This window comes from Molothrus ater, chromosome 3 (assembly GCF_012460135.2).
Source record: "Molothrus ater isolate BHLD 08-10-18 breed brown headed cowbird chromosome 3, BPBGC_Mater_1.1, whole genome shotgun sequence".
Classification (NCBI taxonomy): domain Eukaryota; kingdom Metazoa; phylum Chordata; class Aves; order Passeriformes; family Icteridae; genus Molothrus; species Molothrus ater.
The window spans coordinates 65,163,424-65,187,712 of record NC_050480.2 but is presented as its reverse complement, the minus strand read 5'-3'; the positions used below and the strand labels follow the sequence as shown (position 1 = coordinate 65,187,712).

At 38.2% G+C, this 24,289-nt stretch overlaps 1 protein-coding gene across 1 annotated transcript in view; it reads left to right on the top strand.

Moving 5' to 3' along the window:
- The window catches only part of RFX6 (regulatory factor X6), a 33,485-nt gene extending 17,818 nt beyond the window's left edge, over positions 1-15,667 (top strand). The window contains exons 8-19 of the mRNA XM_036380549.1: positions 1,049-1,126; positions 1,210-1,323; positions 3,305-3,354; positions 3,775-3,934; positions 5,321-5,465; positions 6,705-6,814; positions 9,119-9,236; positions 10,325-10,447; positions 11,722-11,931; positions 12,454-12,963; positions 13,914-14,132; positions 14,876-15,667. Coding sequence (XP_036236442.1) covers positions 1,049-1,126; positions 1,210-1,323; positions 3,305-3,354; positions 3,775-3,934; positions 5,321-5,465; positions 6,705-6,814; positions 9,119-9,236; positions 10,325-10,447; positions 11,722-11,931; positions 12,454-12,963; positions 13,914-14,132; positions 14,876-15,042 — 2,004 coding nt within the window. The 3' untranslated portion in view covers positions 15,043-15,667. The remainder of the gene's footprint in view (positions 1-1,048; positions 1,127-1,209; positions 1,324-3,304; positions 3,355-3,774; positions 3,935-5,320; positions 5,466-6,704; positions 6,815-9,118; positions 9,237-10,324; positions 10,448-11,721; positions 11,932-12,453; positions 12,964-13,913; positions 14,133-14,875) is intronic.
- The last annotated feature ends 8,622 nt before the right edge of the window (positions 15,668-24,289 follow it).

Genomic DNA, 24,289 nt, shown 5'->3' with positions numbered 1-24,289 from the left:
AGGAGTTGCTTGCAACTCAGATGTCTGGAGAGCCCATAAATACAGCAGTCTGCACTAAAATAGATGGATAATTCCTGCATTTAATATTTCTGGAGAGAACTTACCCAACCTTTATACTTCCATCAACTCCTTTCAAAAACAATTCTTTAAAATGTTCTTGAATCTCACACTTTGCTATTGCTTTTCAAAGATACATAATTAAAGAAGCTTCTGAAAGTCAGAAAGGTCTGGTTTCAAAGAAATCTGCATCCTGAACCTATTGCAATAAGATGCAACCCGGTTCATTTGAAATCTGATAGTGGTTTGCTGGAGAAGTTAATAAACTGTAACAAACCTTCTGTGACTCAGGACCAAAGAATGGTTTTGCCAGCCCTTTTCCTTCCTTAAATGAGTTTGCATATTTCTTGTCTTATAATTTGCTACAATTTTTAAAATTGCTACTTTTTTTTTAAATAAGGAAACACTCCATTCAGATAAAGTAGCTTGATGAGATGAAAGGGAGTTCTCCTTTTAAAAGCTGAGTTCATGTGAGGCAGTGATTAAACTTTGACCAAATGACTGGCAGCTATTTTCTCATTTGTCCAGCTAGATGATGTTTCCGAACAGTCATAGACGCCTATAGTAGCCTAATGATTAACTTGCACTGCTCTTTGGGATTAATCTTAGCTTCAGAAAGCTGAATTTACTTTACCATCTGACTGACTAATCTGGCTATTCCCTTACTTTATTATCCACATTTTCACAGTTTATACAGGTTCAGATGCTACATGTCTGACCACAGCATCAGTGCTTGACTTAAATAATGACCTAAATAATGCTTGAATAATAATGATATAAAGCTGTTGATAAAGCTATAGATGAGTGATGTCCTCATTGCTTCTGGATATAGAGGCTGTCTATTTGTAAATATGCATTGCAATACAGTTTATATTATGTGTTTAAATACTAGCTACACAAAGCAGAAATTTAGATCACCGTAGCAGTAAAGAAGATTTAAGAAACTCTGTTAAAGAAACTCTCTGTTTAATATTTCTTTCTTCCAAAACAGGTAGATACTCTTATCATGATGTACAAAACACACTGTCAGTGTGTCCTTGACAATGCAATTAATGGGAACTTTGAAGAGGTAAGGTTGTTTGAACACACACTCTTGGTACATATGCATGGGAAGCCAAGAAAGCATGATGAACCTGGTTCCTATTCCTTTAGATCCAGCATTTCCTATTACATTTTTGGCAAGGAATGCCTGACCATCTTCTTCCTCTGCTTGAAAATCCCATCATCATTGACATTTTCTGTGTCTGTGACTCAATACTGTATAAGGTAAGTTAATCATTTAGCTAGATGAATAATCTCACCCACAGCACAGCTTCTGCATCTGTAAAAAGATAGATAGTGACAGGGTGACATGGCTGCTTTCTGCTGTAAATCAGCAAGGAAATAATTGAAATCAAGAAATAAAATGGGCACCTGTAAGAGCTGAACTCCAGTCTCAGCTCAGCTGGTGTGTGACCACGGGCAGCACAGCAACAGTGAAACCTTGACATACTTGCTTGAGTGTAGCTAAAAGAAATGCTCATGTGCTCACTGACAAGGCTGACTAAGGTAATCCTGGATGAAAACTGAAGCCTTGTTGTCACTGAAAAGAATATTGCAATTTCTACCAGAAAAGAGAGTCTGTGGCACATCTGTAGGGTGATTCCACATGCCAGTCTGCTGCTCACAGGTTATGTCAGGCCATGGTTTCATGCTACCAAGCTGGAACAATGCATTCTTGCCCCTCCTGCCAGCTGCCTTTCATTTCTGTTCTCTTGCTGCAACATGTACCAGCAAAACTGCTACACTCTAAAGTGCTCTGGGTTTAAATAAAAAAAATCAAGGAATACTTGTTTTGTGGAGCTTTTGTACGATATGAATTCTTTGATCTAACTCATGGCATGACCACATAAAAAGTTGAAACTAAGTGACCCTTAGGAGTGTTGCAAAGTCAGGAGTAAGTTATAGAGTGCTGGGGAAAAAAATTATTTATGCCACCAAAGTTTCCTGAGTTTTTCATTTGGAAAGTCGTATCAGATGATTATTTAGTAGATGTAAAGAACTTTATGTTTCTTTGATAGGACATGCCATAGAAATAGGAAAGGATTCTCATGTAAGTGTCTTTCTAACAGATCTTATATCACATATTGATGAGAAGAAATAACTATTGGTTTAATAGTAAACACCAGCCAGTCAAAGCAAAAGACTTGAAGCTTTTTAGCTCTGATGTCTTATTGTAATCTTTCTTTACTGTACAAAAATATGGGGGGAAGATCCAGAAAAGATGAAAATATGTATTTCTTAGAAGCATAAAAAGCTGTAAAGTAAGAAGTGTTTTAGTTAGCATAGTAAAGCAAAGGTAATTAGCAGTAAGAATCATAATTACTACCCAGGAGATGGGTCATTAAGCCTCATTTACTTGTAGAGTTTATAATGTACCTTGAGTTTATGAGGTTTTTCCTGCTCTAAATGTGTTGTCTCAGTAGATTCAATATTAACTTTATTTATGATAGATTTAATGTGACAGAAGAAGAAATACTAGAGGAGCATTAAATTATAAATTGACTAAGACCGAATTTCTCTGAAGTTCATAAATTTACTATTTGCCTCTTCTTTGTCTCTCATTATTTCTTATCTATAATCATGTTAGATATTCTTGACATCTGACAGAAGGAATAAGGAATTACATTAGATTGTTATCAAACTATTTACATTAACAGAGAAAGGAGATTTCTGAAATTTTGTCTAACAACTTTGTCCTCCACAGTAATATTTCCTAGGGGGTATGCCAGATGTTTTTTTGCCAGAAGTGTTCCACACCACACTTAGCTACAGAGAACTCTATGGCTAAACTCTGAATGCCTGCAGTGCCATGTCCAGTTTGGTAGAAAGGAGAGTCAACAGCAGTCAAAGACTTGGGAGATCTTTGAGTATCTGCTTTACAGAGACGTGGTGATGCTAGAAAAGACAAAGTGTTTATGATCTCACTTCTGCTGGTTTCCCTTTAAGACATGGGGGATAGCATGTCTTGTTTGATTTCTTTCTCATTTTACTGCTATGAAGATACACAATAAGTATGTGAATGTCTCATATGTTCCTGTCTAAGAGTGATTGGAAAAATCCAGGCATATAAATATCTAGACAGTAAGTTGAATGGCTTCATTCTGTGTAAATTTTCTGCAATCTAAGTAGACAAGACAGACATGAATGAATGAATAAATGAATGGCCAGTAGAAGCATGATGTCATTTTCTGTTAACTTTTTGAAGGTTCTTACAGATGTACTCATCCCTGCAACAATGCAAGAAATGCCAGAAAGGTAGGTATTTGAAAATAATCACGGTACATTCTGATTTTTAGGCATATTCGAGATAAATACCAGTAATTCTATATTCTAGAGAAATTTTCTCACTGTATTTATGCTCATTTTTAGAGCACTAGAGTATGTATGGCAAAATAGTGTCAGCTCTGAGGGCAGCTATAGAGCAGCTTCAAATACTGGATAGCATTTTGTTGTCCCAATTGGCCCACAGTTTTTCCCAGAGGAGGTATGTATCAATACGTAGTCAATATATAGATCAGTAATTGATCATTTCCTGTTTCTTTTGGTAACACCTCAGGAGGAATGTCCAGATATGTTCAGAAGTCTGTTAGCCCTAGATTGAAACCCAATTATTTAAGCTAATGCCACACAATTTTTATAGGTGATTCTCTAAATCACTTTTTGTTTCCCTTATAGTTTACTGGCAGATATAAGAAGTTTTGCAAAAAACTGGGAACAGTGGGTTGCTTCCTCTTTGGAAAATCTACCAGAAAGCCTGATAGATAAGAAATTGCCTATTGCACGAAGATTTGTTTCCTCCCTGAAACGACAGACATCATTCCTACACCTAGCACAGGTAAACAGAAAAAGATTATACATTCAAAAATGTGTCAGTTGTAGTCATTGTACCTTTCTGGCTATGAGATACAATGCATTATTTTTTCAAGGTTGACCTTCAGCCATGGAAGACTTAAATCTTGTAGTTTTTACCATGAAATTAGAAAGTGACCATAAATAGATCTGACCAGAACTTCAAACTTTTGTACCAGAAAAGAGAGCAAGGAGCATGGTTATAATGAACTGCCACCACGGGAACTATTTTCAATAAAACAATCAAGTGGAATATTTGTGTATTTTGTTTAGTACCTAATTGGAAAAATACTGGATGATCCTTCTTGCTTAGCAAAGATTCGCTGCCTTGTCCATGGCTATTTCTATTTGAGTTTTGAGTGGAAAGAAGAAATGGGAGTGACAGGTAGTTGGAGACTCCAAGGCTTTGTTGTCAGAATACAGGTATCTGCAATTAGGAGTCACCTCCATGTGATGGTTTTGTAGATTATCCAAAAGGATACAATGCCTTTCAAGAAACTTCCTTCTGTGCTGGCATCTTGGGCTTTGAGGTGGGAGTCCTCATGAATAACTGTAGGCACACCAGAGATTCATCTTGATCTGTTTTTCTCTTTCATAAATACAAAAGCAGTATATAGGTGACCTTGTGAAGATAATCTGATAGGAAGGCACATTAGAAGAGCATCAGGAGTCTAATGAAAGGGAAACATCTCATCTGACTTGTTATGATCCTGCCCAGCCATAACAATAAAATTAAACATAATACGATTCTTCTCTGAGCAGTTTTTTGGGTGCTCCCCAGGTTTTGGCTGGGATAGAGTTAATTTTGTTCATCATAGTATGGGTCTATATTTTGGATTTGTACTAGAAACTATTGATAATTCAGGGCTATTTTAGTTACTGTTGAGCAGTGCTTACACACAGCCAAGGTCTTTTCTGCTTCTTACACCACATTGCGAGCAGGTAAGTTGCAAGTAAGCTAGTAAGTTGGAGGTGCACAAAAATCTAGCAGGCGACATAGCTGGGACAAGGATAAGGATATTCCTTACCACAAATCAACAATAAAACTGGGGAGAAATTTGATAGGGGATCACTGCTCAGGGACCTGGCTGGGCATTGGTCAGTTGGTAGTGAGAAATTGTTTTAATTGTTGTTTTTTAGTGTTTCTTTTAAACTTTTCAATTATTATTGTTGTTGTTATTTTTATTATTTCTTTAAAAAAATATCAAACTGGTTTTAACATTACCAAAAAGTTTTCTTACTTTTATTCTTTAATTCTCTCCCCCATCCCTTGGCAGGGTATGGAGTGAGTGAGTGGCTGTGTGGTGCTGAGCTGCCAGCTGGGGCAAAACTACAGCAGGGTCTCAGCATTTTACCTTGCTTTCTCTTGCAGATTGCTCGGCCAGCTCTATTTGATCAGCACGTGGTGAATTCTATGGTGTCGGATATTGAAAAAGTTGATTTGAATAGTATTGGTTCTCAGGCCCTCCTTGCAGTTTCAGGGAGCACAGACTCTGATGGGGAAGTTTACAGTGAATGTAAGTCCATGGTGGTGTATTTTTACCATTGAAAGTACCTTCTTTCATTCCATGCCACACCAGTCTACTTGGGCTGACTGAGACAGGGCACTCATAGACTCTGCTTTCTCGAATCTAGTTCACCATAAACTTCAGTAGGTTAAGAAAACCAATTAGTTGCCCTAGCATGTCCTACAAGAACAGAAGCTTGTGCTGGAAAGTTATCTCAGCTAGATGACTTTGGGTGGTTGATGAAAAATTCATTTACATGTCAGTTGCAAACCTCTTTTGAAACTTGGCCCTATCCTATGTGGGGGTATTGAACAGATCAGTTATTGAAAGGTTTGTCTGAAATTCCATTTCATTTTGGCCTAATGTAATGGATATTTGAACTAGTTTACTTTTTTTTATTTAATCATATTTTCTTCTGAAAGTTGAGCTTGAAAAATATAGTTAATTTTCTATTTAGTGTAGCAGCTATTTTCATACACAAAATAGAGAGAAGTATAAATTTTGAGGTAGTAATTTTTCATATACATTGTTGAAAAATAGATATAGTCATTTTCTCTGTTAAAAAGAGAACTTTGTCATAGGAGTCATGTTGATCAGGGCTTCAAGAGCTGAAAGGAATAGCAATGTGTTGTCCTGTAACTATTATTACTTTGATTATGAAAGGTTGTTCTCTTTAATGATTCACAATCCTATTCATATTTTCATTTGAGTTGCCCCTATCCCATGTTTTGTGTAGTTATTTTTTATTTTATTCTTTGTCTTCTTTCACATTGGTTAAAAAAGAAAATAAGAAGAGAAATAGCTGGTCGTTCAGGCACTTTTTTGAAAATGGGAATTTAGGAAAATAACTTTATATCCTATTGTGAGAAACTTGTAAAATATGAAAGAAACATAAAACACTGCAGATCTGTAATATTACAGAGAAAGCTTTATGCAAGTGTAGTACTAGAAAGGTTTGCAAGATTGAATCTTCAAAGGAATGAAAAATACAATAATCTTCTTTTGCTTTTATTTTCTTATAAAACCATATTGTCTTACAACCTGTATCATTGTAATGCTTAGGTAATTAAAATGCATATGTGTGATGGATGTATGTGTGCTTGCTTTGCTGGGGAATTACTTATTTCTTTACTGCTCTAATTCTTTGATTTTCCTTTCCATGCTACAATATTGTCATATGGCTGGTGAGTGGCTTTTTCTCATGTTCAGAATAGAGTGCAATGATATGTTCTCCTTTTTACATGGTAGATGACTCTATTACAGTGTTCCAAGAACTGAAGGACCTCCTAAAGAAGAATGCCACTGTGGAATCATTTATTGAATGGTTGGATACTGTGGTTGAGCAAAGGGTTATCAAGGTACCTTTCAAATGTTCTGCCTGACTCCAGACCAAATCTTACTCCCCTAACTCCTTATGCAGTCCCATTGATTTTCCACAAGGAATTTTCATCTTTGCTCCTATCTCCTTTACTGTGACAGGGAAGTTTGTAATTTGGTGTCAAAGGTTCCTGTGATATTAGTCCAAATTAATCATGCTGAGCAGTCTTACATGTGTGACAAACTAGGAGGTATTGTAGCTAAGACACTAAAGTCAGCCCTTTCACAAACTGTACATGACAGAAACCCTGTGACCTTATGTGTGCCTGCAGAATCGCAGGGGGATTGCTCTGAGTAAGGTGAGCAAAACTTGTTTCTTAGAGAAGCAATTCTCTCTCCCATGGCATTTAAGTGGTTACTGCAGCAGGTGGATTCAGAAGTAGCTAGCCTCCTGAAGGATTTCTACATTTCAGGATGGAAGATACAGTTTTGTAGCTTTGGAAGGTGCTTAACTCAGTAATTGATGGTTTTTATGGGATTCCCTTCCCATCTCCAATTACCAAGATGCATTTTCATCACAAGTATTTTAAATATATGTAGTTGTGTAGGGATTAATAAACTACAGCTCAGAACAAAAGAAAGGATTTTTTCTTATAGCTAAGTAAAATAAATTTACCCAATTTGTGTCTGTAATTACTGTAAACTAGTAGAATAAGGTGTTACATTTTGTTGGCTAATAGCTGAACACTGGTCTTCTCATCAGACTTTTTTAAACTGAAAATGCAATAACTTATTCATCATTTTAGGTAGGATCTTGATATGGATGGGTGCAAAAGGATGAGATTATACAGTTAGCATCAACTGGCTGGCAGAAGAGAGACTGCCACTTACAGGAAAACCATAGGCATGCCCTTTTTCCTTTCTTTGCCTGTTTTCCCAAATTTCAGTGGAGGCAGTGATAATTTCTTTCTTTTTAAAGTACGCTGAGTTTCCTAACAATTGCTGACACATGAGCAGCACAGTGAGGAGCTTTGGATTACTCAGGGCAGCAGAGCCAAAGTCCTCACACAGAGAAATCTCCCAGGCAAAAAAAATCCCATTGAAGCTGAGTAATCTCAATCATTTTAGACTGGAGTCTAAATTTCATTCCACAATTTAGAAGACAATTCTGATAAGCAAAGCAGGCAGAAAAGGTGAAGCAATTTTCCATTCAGCATCTACTATGTGATACCATATTATTAAAGCTAATGATTATGCTTCCTAGCATTGCTTTCATGTACTTAAGGGAAGAAGTACCAACAAGTTTTGATATGAAGCTAGGTCAACTTGAGCAGAAGCTAATAATTTACAGAACACATAATCCTTCCACTGCTGTTTGCCTTCTGTTCATGCTAAAGTGTGGCTACTGTCAAACTCACACAACAGCTTCTTTCTGCCTGCTGTGTGAGAAAGTCACAGGGCATTCATGTTGCCACACAAACAAATCACTGCCAAAGCAAAGTATGAAATGAGCAGTATTAAAAGCATCACTTTGATCATCATGATGGTATCATACCATTCTGTAAGATAAATTCTGACCAGTGTTACACAGATTAAATTAGAGTTCAAAGACTAATTTCTATTCCCCTTTATTATGGAATAACAGTCTCAGAGGGTGGGACCTTCCTTCCTTCCTTCCTTCCTTCCTTCCTTCCTTCCTTCCTTCCTTCCTTCCTTCCTTCCTTCCTTCCTTCCTTCCTTCCTTCCTTCCTTCCTTCCTTCCTTCCTTCCTTCCTTCCTTCCTTCCTTCCTTCCTTCCTTCCTTCCTTCCTTCCTTCCTTCCTTCCTTCCTTCCTTCCTTCCTTCCTTCCTTCCTTCCTTCCTTCCTTCCTTCCTTCCTTCCTTCCTTCCTTCCTTCCTTCCTTCCTTCCTTCCTTCCTTCCTTCCTTCCTTCCTTCCTTCCTTCCTCCCTCCCTCCCTCCCTCCCTCCCTCCCTCCCTCCCTCCCTCCCTCCCTCCCTCCCTCCCTCCCTCCCTCCCTCACCTGCATAGTTACAGAACAACTTGGCACCTTTAGTACTAGACTATGGAGTAATTTATGTCCCATCAGGGCCCAAGCAGTAAGCAGTTTCCTTCATCTGACATTGACAGACAACATTCTGTGATTGCACTGGAAGGAGAGAATGGTGCTGTTTTACCAAGTTAGGTCACAGAGCAGGGAGATAATTTGAATCAGGCAGCTTGATTCACTCTGCCACATCAGCCTGAGTTAAGGAGTCCTTGATCTCTCAAGGATATTCAATTCTTCTCTCCTGTTGGCAGAAAGCAAGTGAGCATACCTAACAGTATTTTACTGTTCTCTTTCAGGCAAGCAAGCAAAATGGGAGGTCTTTAAAGAAGAGAGCTCAGGACTTCCTTCTGAAATGGAGCTTTTTTGGTGCTCGAGTCATGCATAACCTAACTCTAAACAATGCATCAAGTTTTGGTACCTGAGCTTTATAAAAACACTCATATTTTGTACATCTATTTAAGCACTTACCAGCTTTCCACTGTTTCCTCTTCTGAGGAACACATCCTAATCTAAAAATTCTTTGATCAAAGCCACAAATACTGTTTGATGTATTTTTCAAACTAATATTTCACAGTAAATGATAGCAATATTTTTTGCTGGTAACCTGTGTCATAAGGTTGTTTGTAAATGGTATTTTTCTTTTGACTTGCTGTTTTGATACTGCTTTGATACTTAAGTGCTAGAAGCTTTGTTTGTTTTAATATGACAATGATTGCATATCTCATTATAAGAGACAAAAGATTTAAATTATTGGTTTTTCCTGTGGATAAGTTTGGTAAAACAAATACTGTTGTATATAAGTTCTTGTGCATGATATGTTTTAATAAAAGCAAAAGAAATTTGGCAGTCACCACACACTTAATTCTGGAATCAACAGATGATTGATTTAATAGTTTGTGGCTTTTAAAAATTAAGGGTCACATATGCATCTTTAGGAATGTTTACATTTTTGGGAACACTCAGAAACAACCTTATATAAGAGAGAAGATGGCAGAGCAAGTGAAACAAACTCTAGTACATAATGTCATATGTTTAGTCATAGGTACATTGTTATCTAAAATTCAGAGGGTATTTGAAATGACTGGATGGACACATACATTTTTTTAATGTGATATATCCTTGCAATAAGGTCAAAGACTTTACCAGTTATTGTCTGATTATTTAACACAAGGCAAACAGAAATAGAGCAGAGGCATTCTAGCAGACTTCAGCCTTATCTAGTTCCACTGTGTGCTCTCTTCAAGTATAAAGCATGTCTCACTTTCATCAGTATTTTTCTTTGATGTAATTAGTGGTCAAATAGCCTACAGGACAGTAAACAATTGAGCTAGGTGGGCCAGTGCAAAGAGAGATTAGAGCTAGAAGTTAGGCACTATTCCTTGTTGGTCTTACCAGGTCATTTAAAGTCCACAATTATTTGTTTGTTTCACTGGCTTCTTGTGGAGTGGTGAGAGATGGTCACAAAGATAACTCAGCTACTCTCTCTCTTTCTCCTCCAAAAGGTTCTTTTCATTTGATCCGCATGTTACTGGATGAGTACATCCTGCTTGCCATGGAGACACAGTTCAATAATGACAAAGAACAAGAACTCCAGAATCTACTGGACAAATACATGAAGAATTTAGGTAACTAGAGCTTGCTTCTTTTGCATGTACTCTGGTATGTTTAGAAATTGATGTATTTGTTCAAGCAGAAGCAAGTTTACTGTGTTCTCCTGAAGGTGTGGTTATGTGCAACATTGTCAAATTCACCTGAAAAGTTTGTGATCATTCACTCAGCAATTCATTCCCACCTTCCTACCACAGTTCACTTAATAACATTCTGTTGGAATGTCAATACTAAGGATCACTGAAGTTATCTTGGATACAGCAAAGACTTACATTTGAAGGGCCATGAATTGAAGTGTGAAAAGAAGTATAAGTAGCAGAAAGGGCAGGAATTCCTAGTTTGGTTTTTCCCCAAAGCTTAAATATGTAATTACAACTTGAACCAGGGATCTATTAAATGTTACCAGAGTGCAAATATCCTTTCAAAGTTGGAACACAAGTTTGGAGCCCTATTTACCATGTAGTTGAACTATTACTATATGGAAGAGAAATAAAATTATTTGAAAACAGTATCCTTAGCATTTTCCATCTACCAGGCTTCTTCAAAGTTAGGCACTTTGAAATTATATGTTCCAGGTCCTTTGCTATAAAAAGAATGAAGATTGATTTGAATCAAGTTTTGGTCCATTAATCATAATCCACCAATCAACTTTGGTCAAGTTAATCATTAAAAATCCATTGAAACTTCAGAAACTTGCAGAATTATTTTTTATTGGCATTAGCACTGGCAGTCAATCCTTAACTTTTTGGTTGTTGCTACTCTAAATCTGCACTTTGCTGCAGGAAACATGCATAGAATTTGTCTGACAGTAAGTGCTGCACTTCTTTCAATTCAGCCTCCAGAAGAAAAACTTGGCCTGTGTGACAGTTGCCTTATCCTTGTGTGTTTAGGTGAAGTACTTGAAACCATAAGGTAAAATCATGGTTTCCTCTGAAGAACAGCAAAACTGACTTTATCAATTGTCTGCAAAAAACTGAAGAACTCTTGAGTATAACAATTACTTTTCTCTAGATATCAATATGAAAAGAGAGTTCAGGCATTCTAAAGTTGCCATTGTTCATTCTTTAGGAAGAAATGCCGATCCTGATTCACCCTTAATGCACTTTATTTGACTTCATTGTTGACATTTACTTCAAGGGAATAAATCTGATTCATACTTTCAATATAATGGCTTCAGTAAGGAGCTGAAACTGTGTGATGTAGATCTGTGGTCAGGGAAAATGATACAAACGTAACTTGTGTGCACTGAGGAAACATAACAGCCAACAAGGGTTTTCATTTACCCTTCCAGATGCAAGCAAAGCCACCTTCACTGCATCACCAAGCTCTTGCTTCCTAGCAAATCGCAACAAAGCCGCTCCTCTGCCCAGTGACACTTCAGTCAAAAATGAGTGCCTAGGAGAGCAAACCTACGTGTCCTTGTCAGCTGGCCAGCCCAGCAGTGCACCTTCTGGCCTCAACCCCTTCACCACAGGAGATGGGGAGAGTATGCAGCTGACAGGTGTGTATCAACTCTTCCAGCTTCTCCTTCCCTAATTTGATTGTTAGTCTTTCAGTTAGTGGTAACATGTTGCTGTAGGAGGAACAGTGACCACATGCATTTATGAAGACCTCCAGTAAACAACATTTCATGAACTCACCTTGTGTGGTGATTTACAGAAGTCAGCAATTGTAATTACCCTGCCAGTAGTAGTTCCTCTTGGAAAAATGGTAAAACTATCTTAGAACTCTTGGCTTGGTGAGGTTCTTGTGAATAGAGAATGAACAGTAAACCTGGAGAACATAAGGAATGTAACTATTGGGAATTCCCACTGAATGTGACACCTCAAATCTGGAAAATGAAAGGGAGAAGTTTTATACCCTGAAGCCATGAAATAAGAGCTGTGAATTATATAGGTGGGGGGGCAGTGCATATCTTTTGTAAAGGTTTCAAATGATAATCTGCCCTTCATTAGATGGTTTGTGTCTTAACAGCAGTACTGAGGTATGGACACTAATCACAGTTAATGTTTATTTATTCCAGATCAAATGGAGCTGTCTCAAAGCACTGGTCACCTCATGACTCCACCCATTTCACCAGCCATGGCCAGCCGAGGAAGTGTTATCAACCAGGGGCCAATGGCTGTGAGACCTCCCAGTGTAGATCCCATGTTATCGACACATTCACAGTGCTCTTCCTACTCAGAACCCCTTTATCAGACTCTGTCACAGACTAATCAGAATTACTATGGAAACAATTCCAATTACCAGGCTATGTTCAGGACACAGGCCCATTCCACTTCAGGAGTTTACGACCACAGAGCAGAGCCCAGCCGATTCAATGCCTTGAGTGAACAGCAGTTCTCCAGAGACTACTTCAGCAACAGTTGTGCTGTGTCTCCCTACAATGCCAGATCCCCTTCCAGCTATTGTCCCTCCAACATGTCTCAGGACACACACAATATGCAGTTTCTGAATAGCGGGAGTTTCAATTTCTTGAACAACTCAGTGTCTACATGTCCAGGATCAGCTTATCCTGCTAACGCTTCCAATGGTATTAATACATATTTTCTTTTTCCTTTTGTTTTTCTTTCATTGATGAAGTAAAACACTTTTTCTCTGCCTTTTTTTTTTCTGTGGAAGATGCATTTCAGCTTTTATTTTTACATTCCTGTTTTCCACTTCTCTGATAACACACAGATATTGTAAAGCATCTTAATAAGCTACTTATGGGTTTATTTTCCTCTGGTGAATCCTCAGTTGACCTCAAATGCATCTGCTGCCCTATGTAATCTTCCTTTGGTATCATCACCAAATCTTGCACAAAGGAAGCAAAACCAGGATGATCTTATGGTTTAACAATCTCTTGAAAAGCCCCCAAAACGTTTGCTGTGAAACAGAGCAGACACAAGATAGCTTACCTCAGGGATCAGCATAATGGATCGTTTGAGTTGCAGGGTGGAAAGAAGTATAAAAATGTGCACTAGCAATAGTTTGGGACTTTGTCCCTCTCATTTCTCATACTTCAAATGTAAAATTACTGCTTCAGAGGTATAGTCAGAAAAACACCTCCCTCTTCTGGAGGAAAGGCACAGTGGAAATGTTACTTTCATATGGATTTGTCTATGCAGGGAGTACATATTACCCTGCAGATTTTCTTTCCATGTATGCTTTCCTTCATCATAAGCTTCAGAAGGAAGCACTGAACTGTGCTTATGACTCCCCGTGGTGTCTCTTAAGGCAAGCTATGTTTGATTCTGAACTTAGAAGGAAAGAAACTGAAGACATGACTGAACCCTTATCATATTTTGGTTTCCTTGTTACCACCTCTCTTTTGGGTCATCTTTACATATGCTGCTTATTTTCCTGAGCTGTGTGTGTATATAAATAATCTTATTGTGAAGAGCTTCATCCAGTAACAAGTACTGTTTTTCCAAGGTTATCACAGGCTCATACACTACCCAGTCATTCCATTCATCTTCTTTTTTTTTAATCTTCAATTAGGATATTATGGAAACAGCATAAACTATTCAGAATCTCACAGACTTGGAACAATGGTGGACCAACACGTTTCTGTAATCAGCAGTGTCAGCAGCATTCGGCCACTGCCATCCTACAGTGATGTACATGATCCACTCAATATCTTGGATGACAGCAGAAGAAAACAAACAGGCTCCTGCTACTCAGAGTCTTCACCTTCAATTGTCTGCCGGACCCCTATGCGTAAGTACAGCCAACAACTGAGGAGCAGATGTGAACTTTTAGTATCCTATCAAATGCTGAGTGTTTAATTGTAGCTCACATACACAATATATGAAATGCAACATAGAGATGAAGCAGCTTGGTACTTAGGATGAGTTTTCCTTAAAACTGAGTTTAATAAATTTGCTTTGAGGTCTATAATCTGTTGTCCAGGAGCAGTGGAATGATTGGCCTGAGTTGCATAAAAATGTGTATTAGGAAGCACTTTCTGATTATTAAGTTAACTAATAATAGACTGGGTTTTCTAGGGTCTCTTGGAGATGCTCACTGTCAAATAGATCAAATGAATCCTGGGTCAGGGGTGTCTCAGTATATGCTTCCCGTGCTCTGGTCCCCCATTCTATGCTTTAACAACTGTGTAATAGGCAAAGCTCCCAATGACAGTGAATTTTAGGCAGAAATACCCAATCCGAAGGGTTTATTTTGGTATATGTCTTAAACAAATAGCAGCCAAGTTTGGTCTCACATTCCAAAAGGGGTTGCATGGAAGACATGAACTATAGCATTTTATTTCTAGACAAGATTACATCTACCTACTGCTTACCTGTTAATCCTGCACAGAACATCAGATATTTTTGTCTGTCAGGTGATGTACCTCGTAGATAGGCGTTTCCATCAAACGAAATTGGATTGTGATGATTGTGATTTCTGTTGAATTCAATAAATTGAAAACTTGCAGTGATGGTAACCTTTTCTCCTCACAGCTTCAAACTTGCAAACCACATCTTCATCACAGTGTATGTATGGAACATCTGGTCAGTTCCCTTCCCAGGAAAATCTGGAGGTCCATGCCCCACCAAGCAGAGATATGGTGCCATCTTTACCACCAATCAACACTGTCTTCATGGGAGCAGCTGCTGGAGGAACCTAACTGAGAGAGACATGTCTGTGCCCTAAGCTTTCTTTCCAATCCCAGACATTAAGGCTATGATGATAATCCCCATCCAAGTTGGTGGAAGATAAAAATAGTACATATAGTGTTAAAGAAGCCATTTTAGCAATGTTATCAGCCCTGCACACACAAGAAATAGCGATATTTAGATTGGGTCCTGCTTATGAATCTCTCAGGATTGTTCTCACCACTACAGATTTTCAGTCAGAAATTCAGGGTAAGCAGAAAGAGACAGTGATTCTTGCATGCAAGAATAAGTTGTAAAGAAATTATTACATCTATTCCTAATTTATTAAAAATGCTATTTTAGTCTTTCACGTATATCTTTTTTTATATATATAAAATGTTTATTTAATGTCTGTGTTGCTCATTATTTATTAGGACCACAGAGTAACTGTTTACTTTCTCATATTTGACAGATTGTCAAATGTATGTATCCTACCTCCTATGGAAATGTTTACAAGGTCAGTTTTACTGTTTTAAATGAAACTAAGCCAAACTCTAAAGTTTTTTTACTGTTGTGCTCTGGAAAGTCAATTTCAAATGTTTAGTGCCTACTTGTGTAAGTGAAAGTCCTCAGGAAATAAATAAAACATATTATGGAGATTTTATTTCTTTTCCTCTTAAAATAAAACCAACAAAACATGCAAATATCATAAGTTAAGTAACTGCAGTAGCCTGCTACTGTAGCTGGATAACTGAAGGAAATGAAACTATGCCACTAAATGTCATGAGATTTCAGAATTACCTCTGGTACGAGCCCAGATGTTTTTCTGATGGAAATCCATAAAAATAGGTTCATCAGCTTTCACTGATTTAGGGAAACTGTGTAAACTGAGACTGAAAGTAATAAAGATTATTAAAAAATTTTTCAACCCTTCAATAGCTATTTTAATTTTTAGAAGTGTTTTACAGATGCCATGATAATCCGTGCACAAACACACATTTGTTTATGGTTCTGGAGAAGCCGAGAATATTCTCTAGTGGTGTTAGAGAGGACAGAGAAGAGAACACACAAAACAAACTTCTTGCTATGCATTCATGAAATAGCAGGTGTTATTTTATACTCAGATTATCCCAACACCAGATTCGGGTTTGGATTTAAATCCATGACCCATTCAGTCCATTAAATATATGCTGAATATTGTGGAATTGAAGAAAAGTGCATTTTTGGTGAAGGAAAATGGATGATACCAGGATGCAGTTTTTCTTTCTAATTCTGTAAAACTTCCTTCAGTATCTCTCTATCATGAGAAATCTGCAGAAAAGCAATCAAAAACATTGACTGGACTAGGTTGTGAATAATTCTGGATATGAAACACTTTATGTAGAAAAAAGACACCATAGTTCAGTAATTGAGAAGTGGAAGACTTCAGCTCAATTGCTTCCTAATTCAGGATGAAGACTTAGGCTGTGACCAAAAGTACCATAACAGTGCAAGAAAAAAATCATGATGAGATGTAATGGTAACACATATTGTTCAATATTTACTGGACAAAGCTTTGTAGCAAATGAAGTACTGCAAAAGAGTTCTTTCTTCATGACTGTTTGGGATGTATTTTGTCCTAAAATTAGTCCTGTAAAAGTCAGGTTCCCTCCCTATGTATGCAGGTGACCTCCATAGTCAGTGACAGGAGAGGAGATACCTCCTGTTCCAAGGAGTTAAGATGGGGAGTACAAAGGTAAGGGATATGCCACTAAAGCAAGGGATATGCCACTATCCTGAGGTCCTTGGCTCCCTCAGCTAACCAGTGACATGGCACAAATAAGTAATTTAAGGTCAAAACTTCCAGGCTGTTGAATGTATGTGAGGGGAATATGTAGAATTTAGAGAAAGTAGGCAATCACTAGCAGACAGGGTCTTAGTCCATTAGGCTCTACATAAAAAGAACTCTGTGTACATAATTTCTCAAATGGGGTATGGATTTATATGCACAATTTCCAGTAATTTTCTTGTTGTTATGTGAACCATTTTGCACTGGCATTTGTTGGATTTTTTTGGGCTCCCCCCCAATAAATTACTGTGTCTGCACATCATCTGAGATAAGATATGATCATATGTCATTACATGTGCAGATTCTCCAGAAGTCTGCAGAACACAAAGTTGCATAAAGTATCACACTGTTGGAAATTGCAGTTCATTGTCAAGAGCAAAGAGCAATAAAAATATTGTAATATTCAAATATCCAGTTGAGAGAATGCTCTCAGTGCTGCAGAACAAAACAAACCCATCATAATTGTAACTAGCAAAACCAAATGAGAAATTTCTATTTTATGACCCATTAGTTCAATCAAATAAATGGTTTGATGAATTCAGTACATTTGTCTGTATAAAATAAAATAACTCATAGCTTTGTGTATAGCCCATGGGAAGATTTTTATCTTTTGTGTTGTAACAGCATTACAGTAAATTATATGAAGAATTAATGGAGTCACTGTTCAGTGGTTTCGTATTAGTAAGTTCAATTGCATTTCTGTGGATCGATTAATACATTAGTTTTAATATATACATGCCTGGAAATCTCTGTTAAAGATTGTACTTATTGAGTACAATCAGTGTCAAATGAATCTTGCCTAAAGGAAAAAACAAAACCTGTTTGTTTTTTTTTTTTTTGAGAAAGAAACATGACAAATCCTTTTGATCTATTTGTCGGTATCAATTACTCTGAACTAGTGCTAGGAAAGGCAAAAGAGGTGGGTGAGCAAGTCAATTTTGCTTCCACTTCTAAAGTAAAAGTAATTTGTAATAGAGATTACAAATTACAATTTGTATTTTTAGAAATTGTAATTACAATTGTATCAAATTGTATTACAAATTGTGTCAACCAAATGAAGCAATATTGGAGATGAACTAATTGTCTTGTGTGCCATGAGCCCATGCCCTCATTGTGCAGAATTTGTGCTGGAAGAGGGGTGCAGTTCTTTGACCCTGAAGGTAATTAGGACCATGGGAATATTGCTCCAAACTCAGAATTAGCGAGAAAGTTGGCTTTTACCTTTAAATGTGCAGTGAAAGCACTGTGAAATAACTTGCAAAAGGTGAACCTGTGTATTGTTCTGTCATACCACACGCCAAATCACTGGTCAGATCAGCACCCTGTCTCCATCTTGTATGTAAGTGATTGTTGGTCACTGGGAGGAGGGGAGTCTTTGGTGCAGAGCCATCTAGCAGAACCTCATGCCTGCTGCACACTATTGGAAGGGGTAGGAACAGATGTTTTGTATGACGCAGCACAGTATTTTTTCCCCTCAGTATGGGGTCAGGACTGAGGGAACTTTAGGCTTATGGATCAATAAGCAGTGGCACAAACAAATCCCCACTCTTAGAGCACTTGGAGAAAACCTGTAGAGATGTTATCAGTCTTAGAAAAGCAGATATTTGACACTAAAGAAACAATACAGGTTATTAATGCCATACCTGTAGACAGTACATATTGTACTGCTACAGGCTGGGCATCCCATACCACCAGCATTACTATGCTATAAGTAAAACTGGCCATCAAGCAAAACATAAAAGGGTGGAGGCTGCATGCTAGTGATTAGATCAGCATAGTTCAGGAGGCTGAACCTGCTTTTAAAAACTGAGGGTAGATTAGAATTTGTTTTCAGTTCAATATGCTCCAGGTTATAAGTAACAGGCTTTTGTATGAATAGTTTTGGGCTATGGTTTAACTGAAATCACTAACCTAACTTTAAAGTTTGGATTAAATTCTATATTAGCCAAGGAATGTAGTCTGGGCAAGGATGGGCTGGTTGATATGGGCCTTAGGACTGCTGCAAATAAGGGCTGGTAAAGCTTTGGTAAATTGCCTGTCTGAAACAGGTTGTAGGCTTAGTTTTTATTATGAACTCTGTAGGATTTGGGAATATCTATGACTGGGTTTATGGGTTTGGATTCAGGCTACCATGTTGGATGAGCCTGCATAATGTCTGAGCTTGGATTGTGTCTTTTGCCATAAAGGTTTGCATGGCGTGTTTAACTTAATATAGTTAATTCTTGAACATTTGATGCTTTCTTCCTAGTGATGTACTCAGGACAGAGCTTAAATCTGATTTATCTTTGCCATAAAGGTTAACTTCAGAGGGTCAACATGAAGCTGAGACCACAAATTATTGTTGGATTTAGAAGTGTCCATCAAGCTTGACTTAATGCTGCTGCTTAGAGGGACCCACAAGTTATGCTTAGTTCTATAAAAAAAAACAGAATTTAGAGACAACAAATAGACAACTTTCATCATGATTGACTTAGATCAGGCAAAAAGGAGGTGTTTCTGCACGTTTCTGCATTTTTAGCAGGGGTCTTTGAGCTTAAACAAAGCTTACTGTCAGACCAGATATCTAGTTATAATTTCTTCAAGGTCTAGCCTTAAGACTAGACTTAGAACTGATTTGAAATTTACATATGGAAGTGAAAGAAGATTGGCTATTTAGGATAAAGCCAGATCTAGAAGAAAAAAGTGAGACTAATTTGGAGTTTTAGTTGACGGAGATCACATTATCAATCATATTTCTGAGACTGGCATAGTGAAATCTGAAGTTATGGCTGGGGTTCAAGCCAACATGAAGCAATGAATCTGAACTAATTATGGATTTAAAACCTTCAAGGGTTTATGGTCATTATTGACATTAATAACAGTCTTTAGTTCCAGATAAAAGTTGAAGTAAAATCTAGAACTAGGTCAGTAACTGTGTAATGTAGGATCAATGCATGTCTAAGTAGTCATTAGCTGAAACTTCTTTGATGGAAAGGAGATGCATCTTCCACAGCCTAAGATGAGAATGATTTCTTTAATGGAAGGACTGTAGGACCTGCAGCCTCAAGAGAGATTCTGCAACATTACTAATGGTTAGACCTCAAGTAACCAACACTACTGGAATGGTGAGAGGTCAGCAAAGCAGGAGATCTTATTGCAAACTATGCTGCTTCCATAGTCACCAGACATTTACAACTACAAGTCTCAGCAGAATTCCCTCCTTCAAGGACCTGAGGCCTTATGCCAATGAAGGCATAAGCAGGCAAAACAGGAGGAAAGCAGGGCTGGGATCTGAAATATCATGCACATTGCAAAATGAGTGACATCAAATACCATTTCTCTACATTTGGATTCTTTGCTATTTGCACAGTTTTTTCCATTTAACAATGGCTGCATGTTACAATGCTGCACGGAGCAGCGGTTACACAACTGGGAACACGTAAAAGATTATATTAGCAACTGAACTAGGAAAATCTGCTTCCCTTCCTTTTGACTTAGTTGATTATTATCCCTGATCAAATAAAGGACCACATGTTCCTACTGCCCTTGTGCCCTGGTTGCTGCAGTAAAAAGAGACATACAGTGAAATTTATAGTACTATATGCCGTTTTGATTTCTGTCAAGTTTTCCCATACAATTCAGTTTTGTACAGACTTCATTGTTTAGTCACCTGCTTTGAATCAAAATACGTAGAGATCACTCTAAGTTTAACTAAAATGACATGTTTTTGAAAATCTCCATTACAGTAAAGATACCAACAGTGCGTAATACAGTAACAGGCCTTCCTCTCTTTCTATTATGGTTTATACCAAGCTTCATCTTCAAAGTATGATCAGCCTTCAAACACTAAGCCAAATGTGTATAATCCTCTAACAGCATCATTCCCTTGTCCCTAAATGTTTTTTCCTATGTACCAATGACTGACCTGCTGGGTCTGTGCTCCTCCACACCCAATCCACAACAGCTGTGATTTTCTGACAGTCCCCACATTTCAGTTCTTGGTGAACACTTGCATTTTAGAGATCACATGGCCAATTTCCAGGCATGCTTCAGAGAGCAGTGAGCAGCTTCTGGCTCCTGAGAAAGAACTGATGAAACACTTTCAGTGCCCTGGATGTGACAATTCTCTTCCACTTCTACTTCTGAAACTAACAAAATATGTGTCATTGTATGATTGATAGTGTGGGCAAATGTAGTCTAAAGATTTTTTGAAGAGAATATAAAAAGTTTCCTACTACTAAGTTTCTTTTAGAATTGAAAAGTGAGTTTCATTCCAAGTAAAAGCTATGTGGAAAATTCTTGGGAAATTAATTTTTAAATGAGTGAAATATTGAGTATGAAACTTAAATGGACTCAGTCCATTGTACTGGGGAGATAACACTTCACTTAAATAAATAAATACTAACTAAGCCATCGATTGTTTGATATTAAACTATTCCAGATGATCATGGTTTTTGCTCATTTGGAAGAAAATCAGATCTCTGATCCTGCTCCAAAGTTTACATGTAGTGGAATGGTCTGTCAGAAGAAACTAAAAACATATCTATATAGTTAGCTTGGTTTTCTTCTCTGTTTGCAGAGTGATCTTTATCTCCTGACTGTACAGTAAATCCTGTACAGTCATGCTCATGCTTCAGCCTTTAGCCAAGCTGTTCCCTTTGCAGAAAAATAGTGAGAAAAACAATATTTTGTCCACTGCAGGGTCGACATCTACTCTAGATCATCAATGTAATCTCCACCCCTTCACAGTCTTTCAAGAGGAGCCTCCCAGATCTCCTGCTCCATCCAAAGAGTTGGGAATGAGATTCACACTACTTCTGCCAGCAGTCAAGACATGATGTATCACTGATAAAGGAGATGCCTCTGAGGACAACTCAGATGCAAGCAAAAGCGTACAATTTAGGCCTAAAACTTTGTCCCTTTCTCATCTACCTCCAGGCAAAATAGTGCTTGGCGGGTGGCTGTCCCTAAGGAATACTTTTGCTCAGCAAATCCTTTTCCTTAGCCCTTTCTGCTCTTAGACATTCTTAGAATTGTGGCTCACATGATTTCCATGAGCTTCTCCATGTATCCTGTGGGAATCTTAGATGCCTCAGCTGAGACTGAGATGTCTGGTTGGCAACAGGTCATGTAATTGTCATGCAGTTAGTACATGACAAGCTTTAAGCCCCTTCATGGCTGGCTTTCCATGACCCTGGAAGGTCTCACTGGAGTCTGCAATGTCAGGGTGAGATGTTTTTCCAGCAGCTTGGATTACTTGGTGAGCCCCAGCCCCAGGCTGTCTGCAGTCCTGCAACAATGCAAACGTAGAGCTAATTCTGACCTCCAAGAAATGCTGGTCACATGGCAGACCAGACTGAACTGGACATCACACAGCCTCTAGGATGAAACCAGATGTTTCAGAGAGTGTGCAGTGGAAAAGATCTGTATAATCAACATCTGGCTATGTGCTGTATGTCCTTGTGGGTAAGCTGAGAGGTGAGCAGAGAGATAAGATAACAAGTGCTTAGGCATTTTTGGGTGGCATTTGGACTTCAGCTTTGTTTACACTGATGGGTACAGAGAGCTTTTGATATGAGGAATCCAGTTCTTTATCCTGTAAGTAATAGAAAATATCTTCCAAAAATGTCCAGACATAGTTTATATAGATATCTTTATATAGATAATTAATATAGATATCTTGCTTCTATAGCAGAATTTATCTATCTTTAAAGAAATTCATCTTCACCTTTGCAGTGCTAAGCAGAAAAACACAGGAAGACATGTAAAGCCCCCCTGAGACTGCTGGTCTCACATTTGAAAATGCTATCCTCTGTTCTTTCATCTTCTTGACAATTCTAAAGGTAAGGCAAGGCTTCCACATCTGCATTCAGTTTCTCAAGTAAGCAAACAGTTCTTCTGAAGTGTTGCACACTCAGCAGTTCCTGCTGGCTGGCATTAATGAAATGGCTTTACCAGGAAAGTGCATGCTGGAGAGCCATGGAGATAAAAACATAACTCAGAGTGGGGATGGGTGGGGGTGGGCACTGCTCTCACTTCATGCCACTGGCCTACAGCAGCACTGGGTCAAATACTACAGTTTTCCCCAACTACAACATGGCACAAGGGTCCTGACTTAGGAAAAGAAATAGTTACAGTGGGATTGAAATTCGTGAAACCCAGTGTAATTGATAACAATGGCTACTGCTGTCAGATGGGGTTGAAGTAAATGGAATTTCTTGGCTACCTTCAATCACACTGCACTCACCAGTTTTCTGTCAGCCTTCAGGAGTTTTGGTGAATTAGTAATTTCCCTGTGAGAGGTTCATGAAGCGAGTCAGTGGGACAGGCAGTCTGAGACACACCAAAGGATGGCCAGCCCTCTATCAGCTTCAGGAGTCCTGGAGTGCTGACACTATTTAAACAGCAAAAATCTGCCTCTCTCAAGTTCTGTTTTATCTGTTTTGTCCCTCAAGAAGAGGTTAAAAAGCTATAGTGCCAAACAAAATTAGGCTGAGATCAAAGCACAGGTCTATGCAACCTGTGATGGACATGATATGTGGGAGAACATTTGGGTCAGAGATTTAGGTATATTGAACATTTGCAGTCTGATTTAGCAGTTTGATCTGTCCTGAAAGAAAACTATTCTTTGGCATATTAGAACAAGAGAAAAAAAAAAGTGAATTTTGATGAATACAGCTGGGAAGATCCCCTGCCAACTCTCTCCCTTTCTTTTTTCAATAACTCAGGTTTATGCAACAAGATGTGACAGTGCGTGTGTCTCTCTCACATGGCCAAAAGAGCTCTGCCAAGCTGACTGCCAGGGACAGAATGCAGGTGAATACACAAAACTGCTACAGGATTAAACAAAACTAAAAAACATATTTAACCAAGGGGTGCACAGAATTGCCTGACCTAGTGATTTAAATTCAGAGCAGCAAAGCAGGAAGCACGAATCCAGCAAAAGCCCTGCTTCATCTCAACACACATTCAGCATGCATTTGGATCTGCTGAAATTGTAGACCAGAACAACTCATAGAAACAAAACAAAAGAATCCCACACAGCTGGGAGAAAGGAAATTGTTTTACCAAGGCAGAGAAAGATAGCCCAGGTTTTAATATCTGTCATTATTACTGTCATAACTATTTCAACTAAGATCATCTTCTTTGCAATGACTTAGTTGCACTGGTGAAGGCCCAGAATTCAGGGTTGCCAAGTGCTGATGCTCGTTTTGATGGGAATGCCAGATTATTTTACCCCTGGAACAATTTGCTATGGCTTACTCCATACTAATTAATGCTACTTGCAGGAATAGGCAAATCCTGAGGTATTTGTGCAAAATTATACTGTGCTACTGTTTGAGCAGCATTAAGAACTTTAGCTACAAGGTGTTGGATTTCCTGGTCAGCAGGGAACATGCTCAGGCAGGCCAACAGACACAAATGGCTTCTCTAAATCTTCTTCTCCCTCTTCTGCTTTAACCTTCTCTTCT